The following is a 14,752-nucleotide window of genomic DNA, read 5'->3' as shown; positions in this document are numbered from 1 at the left end:
GTCGACCGATTCAACATGCTCAAATTGCGGGAACTGCAACAGGACAGCTGCAGCAAATCAATGAGAACAATTTCTTACTAAGAGTGAAATGCTACCAGAGCTAGTGTGCCTATTTGCACTGTCCACATGGTACCCATTCCCTTGTTCATCATTAGTGAATGGATCAAACGAGACTGCATTTACTGTTGGAACAATGTTTGAGAAGAGCATATTGCCATGTTTTACAGTTTATTTCATACCAATTTCTTCGTTGATAGACTCCAATAAGCAGCTGCTTGAAACTATGGATGCAAACTGCAATTGCAGATGAGATAAGAGTTGAGACCGCTTGGTAAGCACAGCATGAGTATACGAGCACATCAGAATACTTGTTTCTGCTGGTCATGATGCATATTTGATGAGCTTTACAAATGCAACAAGAGTCTTACATGTTTTAAATGGACTAGGGCCAAATTTAGAAAACTGGAAGTTGCATACTGCAAATGCCCTCCATCATATGTACTATTTGTCAAAAAAGTTTCCATTCCACTGCGCCAGTGTTTATAGCGATCTTGGTGCTGTGCAGCTTTCAAGCAACTGGTGTCGCAAACTAGTTTTAGAGTTTGGTATGACAAGAAGGAATTCTCTAAATTACTCTCTCAAGCTGGTGCAGACAATGCAGCCATTTGGTGAAGTGACACATGCGCTTCCACTCTGGCAATTGGCTAGGTAACCCGGGAACTTTTGCGACAGATGGTACTGAAGCTGGTATGTCTTCCTACAGATGTGAACAGGTCTCAGCACTTTGGAACGCTTAATTTCAAGTTTCATACTTGTCTTTTTTTGACCTTTAACACGTTACTCCAGTCAGCTACATACCAATCTGTGCAGGCAGGTTCTTCATTATGCTTCCAGACCGAGAAACGTGCTTTGGAGACTGGGTAGGTGCCTTTTCCTAAAGAGAACATTCAAACCTATCAGCGTAAATACTGGCAATATTACTGGCATAAATACTGGCTTTCACATTATTCAGCAAATATAACCAAAACTCCATTTAAGAATTTATGTACACAATATAGCAACTGTGCACAGTTTTGTGGTACACTTCCTCAGCAGTAACAGTGAAGACCCATGCAGTGAACACTTCGCATGCATGAGTCAACAAGAAAGAGCACTACAGTCAGATTCAACACAAGAACAAAGTGGCAAATGCTCCTCAAAAGGACTCCTCTAGCCAACGGCATCAAACTGTTGTCACGACGTGGTCATGTACTGTGCACCTGCCATGACATGCTAACAGGCCTGTGCGCAGCTTACAGTGGCAGGTGTGAAGTACTTGACTATTTTTTAACTGCTAGCAGTATAGTCTCCTTTCGGCAAAAAAGCCATGGTCTCTCTCACTCTGTGTGCATGCGTGAGTGAGCAAATAGTCTGCCTTGCCAGCATATGCACCAGTAAAAATGCATTGCCCACCTCAAAATCAAATTAGCCAAATTAAAAGACTCAACGTAAAGGCAAGCAATGTAAAACCGAAATGCAAACCAATACTGCTTACGCAGATTTGCTGCATCACATCGCATGATTACCTATACATTTTTGGTCCTTTAACGAAAGTGTAGGATTTATAAGCTACAAACATTGCCTATTTGTCATCCAAATGTGGTAATCAATAGATTTGAGCCAACATCAATTTGTCTCCACTGTGCCTTTTGTGGCAACTCCATTTTGTGGAAACTCCTTTCCCAAAAAACTTCTCTACCCTGGAACCAATACCATTTACAACCTATGACATCAGAAGTTCATAACTAGCAAGCATGACTATTCACTGGTTCCAGCGTTCATGGCAGAGCAAACAAGTCAGAAAAGGTTGAGGAAGAGACCATACAAAATACGGCCGTAGAAATAATGTATGAGAAATAAGGTAGAAATGCGATTATATATAGCATGTTTTGCCTAACTAGCGCCAATGTTTTTTTAAAAAAGGACAACATGCTTCACACAAATCCGAATCAGTTGTGCAAGGTTGTAGGCAGTCATATTGAACAGGTCATACTTTTAGTGCACCAAATTTGCCAATTGCTTAATAAATTTGGAGCAATACATTTTTTTGCAAAAGTTGAAAAAAATGTTGAGAAATGCCATTTCAGTTTCTCCAGTTTAACTTCAGTGTTATTTTTATTTTAAGCTTTAAATAAAGCCTGCAACATTTAAAAAGTTCCATGTGACTGTGCGCTCCCACGTCGAGATGTTACTTGGCATCTTCAAACCTGCTCCAATTAAAGGAGGTGGGTTACGGAAAGCCAAAATGAATGAACTGATCACCAGTCACAGCATGGGTCAGTGATCATTCCAGGGTGAGCACAGGCACTTTGCTTAGTTAGAATTATGATGCTGCAGCAGCAGTGCGCTCCCGCTACGGTAACCACCATAGCCACCCTAACCACGCCGTACAACACAGATAATTTCTTTTGCAGTCCAATATGGCTGTGCCTCTTGCGACGAAGCTTTTTGTCGCACATGTGTGGCTCTTGCCTCAAAGAGCAGTGCCATTTTCATTCACTCTAGGTCTTAGCCTTGCCAAGTAGTCCCACGTGCTTTGCTGTTTCTGAATGATTTTATTAAAGAGACACTGAGGACAGACTGAAGTTTGGCCTGCATAGGTAGATTGCATTATTCTAACAACAAAGGCTTTCACTGAAAACAAAGCTTTTATAAGCTAGAAAAGGCAAAAAAGAATTTAAAACAGGTGTAGCCACCAGCAGCTGATTGCACAAGTAAAAGTGTGTCAACACAGTTTTTTGGGCGTGAATCCTAGAGGCCTTCAAAACGATAACGAAGCTATTTCGGTGTAGATGTGACAGGCTTGAATAGAGTGGTGGGAAAACAAAATTTTCCTCAGTAATAAACGCTGTCGGACGAGCATCGACATGCTCAGAAAGAGACTCAAGCTTTACTGCGCACACAAAAAATACTAAGTGTTTCCTACGAAGAAACACGGTTCGGATGACTATCTTGCACTGCGACTATAAATCAGATTGAAAGCTGTGGAGTTTAGCGTCCCAAAGCGACACGTAGCCTATGAGGGATGCCATAGTGGATGGCTCCGGACTAATTTATGACACTGCACAGCACATGGGTGCCTTTTGCGTTTCACATCCATCAAAACGTGGCTGCCGTGGCCAGGACTGAACTAGGTACCCTGGCTCAGTAGCCAAGCACCCTAACCACTAAGCCATCGCAGTGGGTTTTTAATTCCCAAGCTCGTGTGGGCAGAGGACGTTCCGGAAGAACACAAGCTCAAGATCATGCGTGTACATCGTGGTCACATTATACCAATCCCATCATTGCCAGTGCTTCAATGTGAACTCCTATTTATACGAACAGACTTTCTACCATGAATTTCGAATTGCGTGGCTCTATCGTGCAAACAAATCAGAAGCTCGGAATTGACGGTGCACATAAGGGAGTAACTGTTCATTAGCATCCACCCAAGCACAACCATACGGCTACAAAGGAAAGCTAAAGAGATTTCAAAGAAACCCCGTAGGATTTTGAAGTTTTCTGTATTAACGGAAAGTGAAGGAGGTTCTGTGAGGTTGCACTTCACAATTCATAGATAGCTCTGTCAGGAAAATTATATATTGTTTTCAGACCTAAGCAAAAGTGAGGCTTTACATTATAAATCAAGAGCCTGTGTGTTCAAATAAATGCAGAGAAAAAATCTGGCAGTTCTTCCCCATACTTTTTGTTCCATGCCTCTGGCCTTCGGAAACATGCCACAATCGCTTATGCACATTTGGTTAAATACAAATATGATGGAAAGTGCATTTGTTCCAAACCTGAAATCTCCAAATAAAGCAATGGAGCTATGTGGCCACTGAACACAAAAATCAGATTTAGACTAATGAACTAACTTGGAAGGCTGTGAGTGCCCCTACTATTACAAGTTCTTGAATGGCGACACTGAGGTGACAGGGAGTACTTAATAATTTCTGATGGCATGCCGGCTGCAAAAACTATATGAAGTATAAATAACTGGAAGGTCATTCCTCCAGACCTATTCTGCCTACCGTACAGCTTTGCCTGTGTGTTTATTTATTAGATGTAAAGTTATGAAAAAATATTTTGAAGTTCTGAGAAACGTTACTTTACAAGTCATTATTGCTCTAGTATTTTAATATGTCCATCACCTTTCCTAGCAGGCTTTCTGTGAGAAGCACTTTAGTCTCAAATATTTGCTTTCATAAGCCAAGTGGTGCTCATGGCACAACCACCATTGAATTCTCACCATATCTTTGCATGAGCTCACGTTTTTGTGGTAAAAAAAATTGCTCACCGTTACTTTTTTGCCTGTGTATACTCAAACTTAGGGTGATACATGCACTCATGTCTTCAACATATCAATAAAGTGCAGTGAGAAAATTCTTGATATTTGTATGTGCTATTGCCAGCCTCCAGCAATGAAGGATACCCCTGAAAAGGCGTTCCTGCGTCATCAGGTGAAGCGCTACGCTGCCATCCATGTCTCCACCAAAAATAAAATAAAAAGACTGCAGCAAGCGCAGCGCCGTCTTCAACGCAAGGTTGCTCACCTTTCAAGTGTGATTGATGATCTATCAAAAAACAAAATTTTGATTGAGGAAAACATTGCTGCACTCCAAAGCCTTGCAGGCTCCAAAGAAAACCTATTGATGCGTCACATTGTCCAAAAATTGGGCAAACCACATTCGATCGCCTACTCTCCAGAGTTAAGAGCGTTTGCATTAACTTTGCCTTTTTATTCCCCCAGGGCATATAACTACGTCAGGGCTGTTTTTGACACGTTTGCCTCACCCAAAGGTATTGTCAAAATGGCTTGAGCATATTGATGGCTCTCCTGGTTTTTCTAAAGAAGCATTGGCTGCACTTGAAATGAAAGTGGAAGAAAATTCAAATCTAGGCCATTCTACGCTCTGCAACTTGGTTGTACACGAAATGGCGATTAGGCGACATGTCAAATGGGACGGTAAAAGGTTTCATGGGCATGTGGACATGGGAACTGAAGTGAACGATGACAGCTTCCCCGTTGCTAAAGACTCCTTTGTTGCTTTGCTGGTGGTAATCAATGGGAGATGGAAGCTACCATTAGGGCACTTCCTTGTTGATGGCCTAGGAGGTGAGCAACGGAGCAATATTGTCCTCCAGGCTACTTCTCTTGCACACGAAAAGGGCGCACATGTAGTAAGTTTAACTTGCGATGGTGCAGCTGCGAATTTTTCTATATTGCGCAACCTTGGTTGCAAGCTTGGCTTGGAAGAGCTGAACACTGCTTTTCCTCAACCTGTGGCAAATCGACCAATATTTGTTTTATTGGATGCCTGCCACATGCTTAAACTTCTTAGAAACACACTATGTGACAAAAAAATTTTGGAAAATGCCAATGGAGGCCTAATAATGTGGAGGCACATCGAACAGCTGCACGAGTTGCAATACTCAGAAAGACTGCATTTGGCAAACAATACTCAGAAAGACTGCATTTGGCAAACAAACTGAGACAATCCTACATCAACTGGGAATCTCAGCCAATGAAAGTATCCCTTGCAGCACAGCTATTCAGCACATCTGTAGCAGATGCTATTGCAGAATGCAGGGCACAAAACGTAACAAATTTGCGAGATTCTGCAGCCACAGAGGAGTTTGTAAGATATGTGAACAATGTGTTCGACGTTCTCAACTCGCGACACCTGATATTAGCATATCTGCCTACTTCAAAATTGAGCCAGGACCATCTTGAACTGTTTTTTGCAGCGATACATTCATTCGGCCGCTGCAATGATAATCCAACTGCATGGCAGTTTGCTGCAGCATTCAAGCGCCTTATAATGCAAAATGAGGTTAAAGATGTTGCCAGTGGAAACTGTCTTCCACTTGAGCACATCAGTATTCTCTACGTGAGCTCATCTGTGAAGTCATCTTCATCAGAAGTAATAAACATGACCACCGCTCGCAATAACTTTATAGAAAATGAGCATTCTGTCGAAACAGTGCCGAGCATTGTTGAAGAGAATGCTTACTTCTCTGATCCAGGCAAAATTTCAGAAACTGCAGAGGTTGTTGTTTCATACATTGCTGGATTTGTAGTAAGAAATCTACAAGCCAGTCTGAAGTGTCATGAGTGTGTATCTGCGCTAACTGCATCACGTCATGATAACAAAACCTACTCCCTGATTCGAAGGAAATCGCATGGTGGCTTAATCGACCCGTCAAAAGATGTCCTCACAACCTGTCAGCAATGTGAGAAAGAACTGCGTCGAGCCATAGCTTGTTCTCCTTTGATATCACGAGGGCTTGCAGATAAGGTTGCAGTAGCTGCAATGACAGCATTTATAGGGAAAGACCTTTTTAGAGTTCTTAATAAATACGATTGATAACCTTCCCCTTGAAAACCACTCATCCCACCTTGTGAGGGCAATTGTACAAAAATATCTAGACATCAGGATGCATTATCTTGCCAAGACGGCCACAGAGCGACTTCACTTAGAAAAGGTGCGACACAAGCGCACAAAGCTGACACAATTCAAAGGTCAATAGTTAAAAAAATGATCGCAAATTAAATACTGCGCCATGGGGCACAGATATTGCTGCAGTAACATCTTTAAATCATTGGCTATCAGCCCTGTCAGGCCGCTAAGGCAGTTTTCTTGCGGCTGCTTCCTGTCTTGAGGTCAGTGAAAAATAAATATTGTTAATATTAATTATCAAGCATTGACCTAATAACTGTTAGAGAAATTGTGTTACATGATTAACACAATTTGTTTCAACAAAGTGTCTTTTGTGTTTCACATGATGCTTGCAGTACACACAAACATGCAAAGCTTTGAATGCATGTTGAGGCTGTTGCATGTTCTTTAACTCTAAATGTTGTATATTGTTCAAGAGTTCATACAAAGTGCAGGCAACCAATGTTATTGTTTTTACTACCCTCGTCAAACTACACATGCATCATAATGCATGTTATTATTGGTTTTTCTTTAAGCACACAGCACTTCTACAGCCCAAGTGCTACTGGAAGTCCAATTGTACTTACGTACGTGTGTTACATTGTGCATAATAATGATAATCACTTCAGAACTGTATAATGATAGGGAAGCTCAACCTTAACCTATCCAACGATAAGCACCCATAATATACATTTTATTCTTATGCGTAACAATGTTATACGTTTGTACAGCTTATATTTAGTTCTCGAAATTGTGTATAACAGTTATGAAATAAAATGTGTTGCTTACTGCTTCACGCATTGCCGTTTCGGTTCGTACTGCATCACAACGTGCATCTGAGCATAAGGTTTAATTTGATCACACGCAAGTTTTGCATATAATGTGTTTCGCAATTATACGCGCGCCGTATAATGCTTCTCTGAGCTAAACTGGTGAATTGCTCGAGCTCAAATTTCGCACACAAATGGAATTTGGTCACCAGTATTAATGTTTTAAATCACATTTATGGGGGGGTACTCACCCGATTCTATCAAAGAAGTCACTATTTGCATCGTCTACGGCGATGGCGAAGCAAAACTAGCCACGGCGCGCGTATAATTCTGCAATGCCCTTCACTGAGAGCAGCACAGATAATCCCAGCAATCGCTTGATTCATTGGGTTTATTTAACATCTCAAAACGACTTAGACTATGAGTGCCACCGTAGTGGAGGGTTCAAGATAAACTGACTGCCTGAGGATCATTAACGTGCACCGATGCACGGGCCTCTGCATTTCGCTACCACTGAAATGCGGCAGCCACGACTAGGATGGTAATTATCCACAGTAATGTGCGAGCGATTGCCTCGTTTCTTCATTCCTGGAGCAGGAGTGTCTTAAAAATCCATGCAAACAATTTACGGCAGATCCTTTCCCGCGTTTTATGCTGGAAGACGGGGAAAGGTGTCTATGCTAAGGCAACACTGCCGCACGTCATCACAGGTGGACGCCTTCAGTTACGTGTTTCCCCATTTACAGTGAAAATTTAAGCGAAAGTACGGAGAGAGAGCCATCCAAAAGAGTTGCTTCACCTTAATTTCTATTGAGTAAGTATTGAATCCACGCAAGCCATTGTCGTGAGACATACCAGATGTGCACGCTTCTGCCTGGCGCTGTTAGTTTGCACAAAAAATACATTATCTCTCATAAATTTCATAGGGACCACCGAACGATCGCACATACCGAACCAGAAAAAAGTGGCTTGGAGCTCGCCAAAGCAGGCGGCCGCGTTGTAGGCTGAGCAGACGCGCGCACTAAAACATACCGACACCAAAACATTAGGGACTCTGAGAGCGAAAAAATGGGGGATGAAATGGCTTCATAAACACTCTGCTTGCAAAGGCTGGCCGCTTGATGTCACGCTCCCTCCTAAGTTTTTTTTCCTCCATGCTGGCAAGGGCCCCATCCGCTATTGACCAGGCACAGAAAAATAGAGGCGGCTATGGTCTGACGCTGCCTGCATGTGGTAGCAGCGCAAAAGATGGAGCCCACTGGGCAGGTGACGCATGCCACGCGTCCAGCATGGGCAGCAAGATATATAAACTTCTCAAATCGCTGCTGTTTCTTGACGATGCAGAAGCAATCATCCATGTACCGAAGGAAGATCTCCTTGAGCGTGGTGTGAAGCTGGAGAGAGCCCGAGACTCTAGCGATACCATGGTCAAGTTTGCTGCGGCGACAGATATGGACACTCCCTTAACCATTCCATGACAGATGTTGCTCTGGAACCTGAAACAGGTATTAGCTGGACAGAACTGCAGGAGCCTGCCAAGGCCCAGAACGTCCATTGGTGTTCTTTTCGGTAAAGTTGGGTCCGTTTCAAGCGCATCTGTGTAACGAGGAATTAGACGGTTGTCTGCCATTCCTACACACCCTTGAATTAGAGAAAACCTAGCGCCAAAACCATGCAAACCACAAGGACGAACGACGCATGCAAGATAGCTTTACAAGATAGTTGCAAGATAGCTTTCACAATCGGATGAGCCGACTTTCGGTGGGTTCCCCTGCTTTGTGTTGGCTGCTGTTTGCGAGACCCTCCTTCAAAAACTTAAGCACGGAACCCGAAGAAATACCGGAGAAGATCGTTTCAGGACATAGAAGCCGCTAGTTGTGCCTTATGTACACAAGACCTCGCACAACTTGAGGAAAGTGGCCGACAGGTATGGCGTGAGTGTCGTTTTTTTCGGCTCCTAACAAGCTGGAAAAGTTGTGCCCCCGAATCTGCAACTCTAGGAAGCGGGGTTGCCAGATAAAGCACGACACTCCGTTTATCAAGTGTTCCGTAGGAGTGGTCTAGGCTATCCCCTTAACTTGTGGGAAGTTTTATGTCGGTCAGACTGGCCACTGCATCAACGAGCGTTTGGGGGACCATGCCCGAAATTTGTCAGACTTAAAAGATAAGTACGCATATTTGGTTGCGCACGTAATGAGCTGCGATGGGTGCGAGGCGCATTTGAATGAGACGAAGATTCTTGTTGGCAAGAGCATAGATAAGACCAAGTGTTAGCCTGGAGGCTTAGTACATAAAGAAATTTGGCTGTAGGTGCATCAGTACTCCTTCTTTATCTCTTTTTGCCTCAGAGTAACTTTTTAGATTCAGTTATCATGTAATCTTCCTTTTTCTTGTGTGATTTTTGGCTGCCTGCCCGTTTCTGTGAAGCGATATTACCTTTGTTCACCTTCTCCTCCTTGTCACCCTTCTCTCCCCTTGAAGCTTCACCCTATATAAGCTGCATCTTGGCTTCAATAAAATTCAGTTGTCAGTATAGCGCTTGTGTCTCGTCGTCGTTCGTCCTTATGGTTTGCATGGTTTTGGCGCTAGGTTTTCTCTAATTCAAGTATGCACAAACTAGCCCAAAAAGAGGTGTTAATGTAGACACCCTTGTAAAACGTGACGGTTACAGAATTTCACTCGTTGTATTGAGGAAGGACATGCACACCAGCATGTACTTTAACTTCAGCTCCGTGCACCCGACCTCTCACAAGAAGTCCGCAGATGCATCACCAATTTATTGAACAATATGGCAATGGATTGAGGCATACCTAACACATACTGAAGTTTCTTGGCAACGTTGCCAGTTCAAATAAAGATGTATGATCAGGTATTCCACAAGGGTCTGTGATAGGACTTTTCTTTTACCTTTGTATTATATCAACGACATGAGCATCAGCTTTTCATCACAAAAAAACTATTAAACATTATGCAGACAACACTATTATTCATTGTAATATACAATATCATGTTGATCAGAACAGACTGAACGAGCTCTTGGACGTAATTAGTACTGGGTGCAAGTGGTGGCAAATGGACATGAATACAGAAAAGCAGTTGTTTTTTTATTATAGTAAAAGACCCCCTGCTTTTTTATTATAGAATTGGTCAGTAGCACATGTACACAAAGTTTGCAACAAAGCAATTAAAAAGCTTTCAGACGTTACAGCAGATGTGAAGCAGACTCCTACTGCTACTGGCCAACGCAAGCCCAGTTTGGGAGCCTTATGCTGCGCAGATTATTTTGAAATGTGAATGCATACAGAACAAGGCTCTCAGGTTCATATAATACTAATTCTAGAATGCAGTCATCTTCATAAAGACTGGACTAACGACTGTAAAGAAGAAAATGGAACACAATAGGATTTTTTTTTTATCGTATTTTGCATGGCTATTAAAGCGTAAACCTTGGAAGATATATTACAAGATATAGTCCGACCCACCAAAACACACCAAACATAATAAACCACTGATTTACAGGAGATTGTTTTCGTTATTCTGTTCACGTGCGGACAATATACCTGAGTGGAACAAAAACTACACAATGAAATTATCGGTTCTGAAGGTAAGGGAGCTTTTAAGTTGCATTGCAGGAATATTCCAAGAGTTCGTAAGATATTTTGTATACTAGCCTTGCTACAAGTCATTGTTTAAGTGTTCTACAAACATTGCTTCTGCTTCTTTTCATTTCAATGCACGTTAGTGGAACAATTGCTTGTACTTTTGTTACTTCGGCTGTGCGCATTTTTTTTTTCAGATTGCATACACGTTGTTGACTGAAAGCGATGCTTTGTGGTCTTTTCAAATATTTCTGCGCATGTTTAAATTTGTTTCCCACAACAGTTTATGCCATATCATGCGCTTTAAGTAGTGTGCCATAATGCTAATGTTCAATGATTTCGTTTACTTCGCTTGCCTTTATTTTATTTCATATGCAGAGACTTCAAAGTTTTATATTTGCAGAAATGCAACTCCTGCCTTAGCCTGGCCGGCAGTATGAATAAATAAATAATAACAGGCTCAGTGGCAGATTGCCCGCATTGGGCAGCACAGCCCAGCGCATCCCAGAGCACGTTGTTTCAGTCGTCAATTTGGAACGCGCACCGGTGACTTCATAATGACAATGATCAGCCCCATCACCGCCTGCTAATGGAAGCTATTCTACGCCCGGTGCTCCATCATGGCACCCGTCACGTCGCATGCAGGCCATTCAGGAAAGATTTTGCCAATAGTTGACTGTATAGTAGATGCCTTTACAGCGACTATCTAGCAGCTTTAGACGTGCAGATAAATGCATGTATGGTAAAAAATAGGGGCTGAAAAACACAGTAAATTACATTTGCAGTTGCATTACTTCATTGTGTAACCCAGACTTTCCGTTCATCCGTGCCTCTTGCATGTGATGAGCCCACAAAAGTCTGCAGAACATGGGAAACGAAAAGCCCCCGAACTTCTGCCTTCAGGCATGGCTCAATATCGAGAGGTGCACAGTGCAGGCAGTCCGTGGCTGCATGAGTACACTGCTAAGGAATTGACCATCTTCGTGCCCTCCATGCTCCAAACACTCCTTGGCTGTTTATGCACGGGAAAACTACACAGGCGGCCTAACCAACTACACTAACTTTTTCCACTTGATCCATTTTGCTTTTCTACACATTTTGGAACCCACTGCCTACCTATAGTAGGATACAAAAAAAAAAGAAAACACTTGGCAACACTGGACACTGTCCGCAGCATCCTGTATTACCTTGCTGACCAACCTGAAGAAAATCAGTTTTTTTAAATTTTACTCTATCAAACAAGCAAGAGGCATCAAAATTCTTGAACTTTTATTTTCGTCTCATGATTAGCTTCTTGTTTAAAGGGACATTAAGGAGAAATTGAAGTTGGCTTGTATCGATAGAATACCAGCTCCTGATCACAAAAAAGCCACTCTTACTGAAAACAAGGCTCTTGTAAGGTAGAAAATAGCAAGAACCAAAATACAGGTATCGCCGCCACAGGCCAATCTCGCAAGTACAAGCGTGATGATGTCATAGGACAAGAGACGCCACCTTGGAGGAATTTTCCTTCCTACATGGAAGCCGCGAATCTCTGAGGCTGACAAAGGAAGATTGGGCGTTTCAATATTGAAGTAAGTTTTGTTTTAAAACCGATAGTGCACTTTTATCACACAAGGAAGACAGACAAAAGACAACCTGAATGTTGGAAGAAAAGAAAACCGATGCTTGGCGGCGCCACAGGCACCCAGGAATGTTTCGATTTGTTATGGCCTCCAGTAGGTCTCCAGATGTAAATATAAAACAATTAAGGCAGTAACCTTCCATGTGCAAACTGACCCTGAAACATCTACTGCCCATAAATCTTCAAATATTTCATGAGAGGTTCTGATGTTCATTTCAGGCTCTAATGTTTCGAAAAGTTCAGACTCTTCAAGACATTTCTGCGCAGTACAATTAGTGGGCACTATTGATGATCTAGAAGAGAATTCAAGTATGGATTTACATTCTGAAACTTGGGCTTCTCAGAAGTTCACACCACGTTTTGAAGTCGCAGTGCTAAATTATTTTTGACAAAGGCTGCATACCCAGTGCAATAATTTCACATTACATTACACATTATGCACATAAAACTCATTTGGGAAGTGAGTACAAAGAAAAACCAAATTTTTTATGTTGAAATGAAAGCCCCTATAAGGGTATGCTATCAGGCGAAGACGCTTGCACAGCAGCACAAATAGTAAGCGAAACTAATGTATAAAGCTTCAGAGGTCTCTGGCAGAAAACATTAAGGTTTCTGGATTAATTATTACAAGCGTGGACAGAGTTATTAAACAGAAAGACAACTGTCAACACAATGCACTGCTTCCAGACTAGATAATTCTCTCACACAACAATGATCTAGACCAGCTGCCTTGTGAGCACATAATCATGCACAAAAAGAAAATCACAGCAAAAAGAATTTTACAATCTTTTGTAGGTCATTTAAAAGCGAGTTATGACCTTCAGTAAATGCGCTTTAAAAGGTATTAACAATGAGGTGCTTTCATTCTGCATAGCAATAATCTTCAGGTAGTACTTGAGTCTTCAACCTCTGACAAATCCAAACGCGGTGGTGTGGATGAAACTGGAGAACTTGACACAAAGTCCGACACCGAAGCCTGACGCATCATCCGTTGCCGGAACCCATCAGAGTCAAAAGGGGTGATGTGCTAAGATAAGAACAGAATCAATAATGACAGTGTTGCCACTCATCATCGTTCCCCCAAGGAGTGCAACCTTTCTCTTTGCCAGAACATAAGCCAACATTCGTGCCAAGCCATCCATGCACATCAAAATTATGGACAGTACTATCAAGGCATTAGAAGGACGTTTGGACAAAAGGAGCAAACAGCCCCTGAAAGAATGAAATGTGCGTGCTTTGCCAGTACCACTGTGGACAAAATGCCGCCACTGCCAACTGAATGCAAGCATGAAACGAGGACCAGATGTAAAAAGCTAACATGCAATAAAACCTAGCAGAAATTCCAAAACAAGACCTGAGCCATACATTACACAAAATTATCTGCCGGGAGTAAAAGCCACGTTTAAATGCAGAACAGGCACCTCAGAGCCGCAAATTATGCCTGCTACTGAAGCAAACACAAAGCAAACATTAGAGGGAATGAACCTATGAACATGCCACAAGCTACTATACCATGACAATGTTGCGAGAGACATGCGAAGCAACTACAAAAACACAAGCTGCCTTCTTGGACAAGCAGATATTGTGCACTGCACAAGCAAAAAATTCAATCAAATAAGCTCCACAATGAAGCAGAAAATGATGCCTACTTCAGACCATTCAATTTAACTGCCCTCTGATGCAAGACAGCCCCATAAAATCCACTGATCGATTTCAAAGTTGTAAAACATTCTTATAGTTCAACCTTAGTTAGATAGTGCCGACTTGGCATGCAATAAAAACATAGAGCCAGCATTCGCAATTGGGTATCTCAGGGTTGGCAACAAAAATCAGCCTACAGCAGTGCAATATGTGGAAGCAGTGCAAACAAAATATGCCTTCTGAAAGTAAAAGCAGCAAGTCTTAAAGCATGCAAAATGCACAAAGAGCTACACCATGTTGCATTCCAAAGAAAATGATGAAACACCTTAGAATCAGCTACAACTAAGCAAAACACCAGCAATGGCATGTTTTAGCAAAAAAACCTAACATTAGCATCTAACAACGCAAATATGTCAGTTTAACATTTCTGCTGTCAAGTATTTTATTTCACTAGAGCTGACGTCAAAGCATTTATCACTTAAATGTGCAAAATCCAATGCTGCTTTTAAAAAGCTGCGAATCAGCAGAAACAATCAGATAACACAAGCTATAACTGCATACAAATGAGAGTTCTTTTTTAAAGCAGAGCTCACAAGCCCTCTGGCTTTCATTCTTGAGACAGTGTGCACATGATGGGACAAGCAATAATGCATGCCAAAA

General features: G+C 42.0%; 1 protein-coding gene across 7 annotated transcripts in view; it reads right to left on the bottom strand.

Annotated features, from left to right (window-relative positions):
* LOC144113544 (uncharacterized) overlaps nucleotides 1-14,752 on the bottom strand; it is a 119,201-nt gene that overhangs the window by 27,335 nt on the left and 77,114 nt on the right. For all 7 annotated transcript variants that reach the window (XM_077646673.1, XM_077646674.1, XM_077646671.1 and 4 more), the window contains one exon: nucleotides 859-934. In XM_077646673.1, coding sequence (XP_077502799.1) covers nucleotides 859-934 — 76 coding nt within the window. The remainder of the gene's footprint in view (nucleotides 1-858; nucleotides 935-14,752) is intronic.

Source organism: Amblyomma americanum, chromosome 1 (genome assembly GCF_052857255.1).
Source record: "Amblyomma americanum isolate KBUSLIRL-KWMA chromosome 1, ASM5285725v1, whole genome shotgun sequence".
Taxonomy (NCBI): domain Eukaryota; kingdom Metazoa; phylum Arthropoda; class Arachnida; order Ixodida; family Ixodidae; genus Amblyomma; species Amblyomma americanum.
Note: the sequence above shows the minus strand (reverse complement) of the source record. Positions and strands in the feature narration are given on the sequence as shown.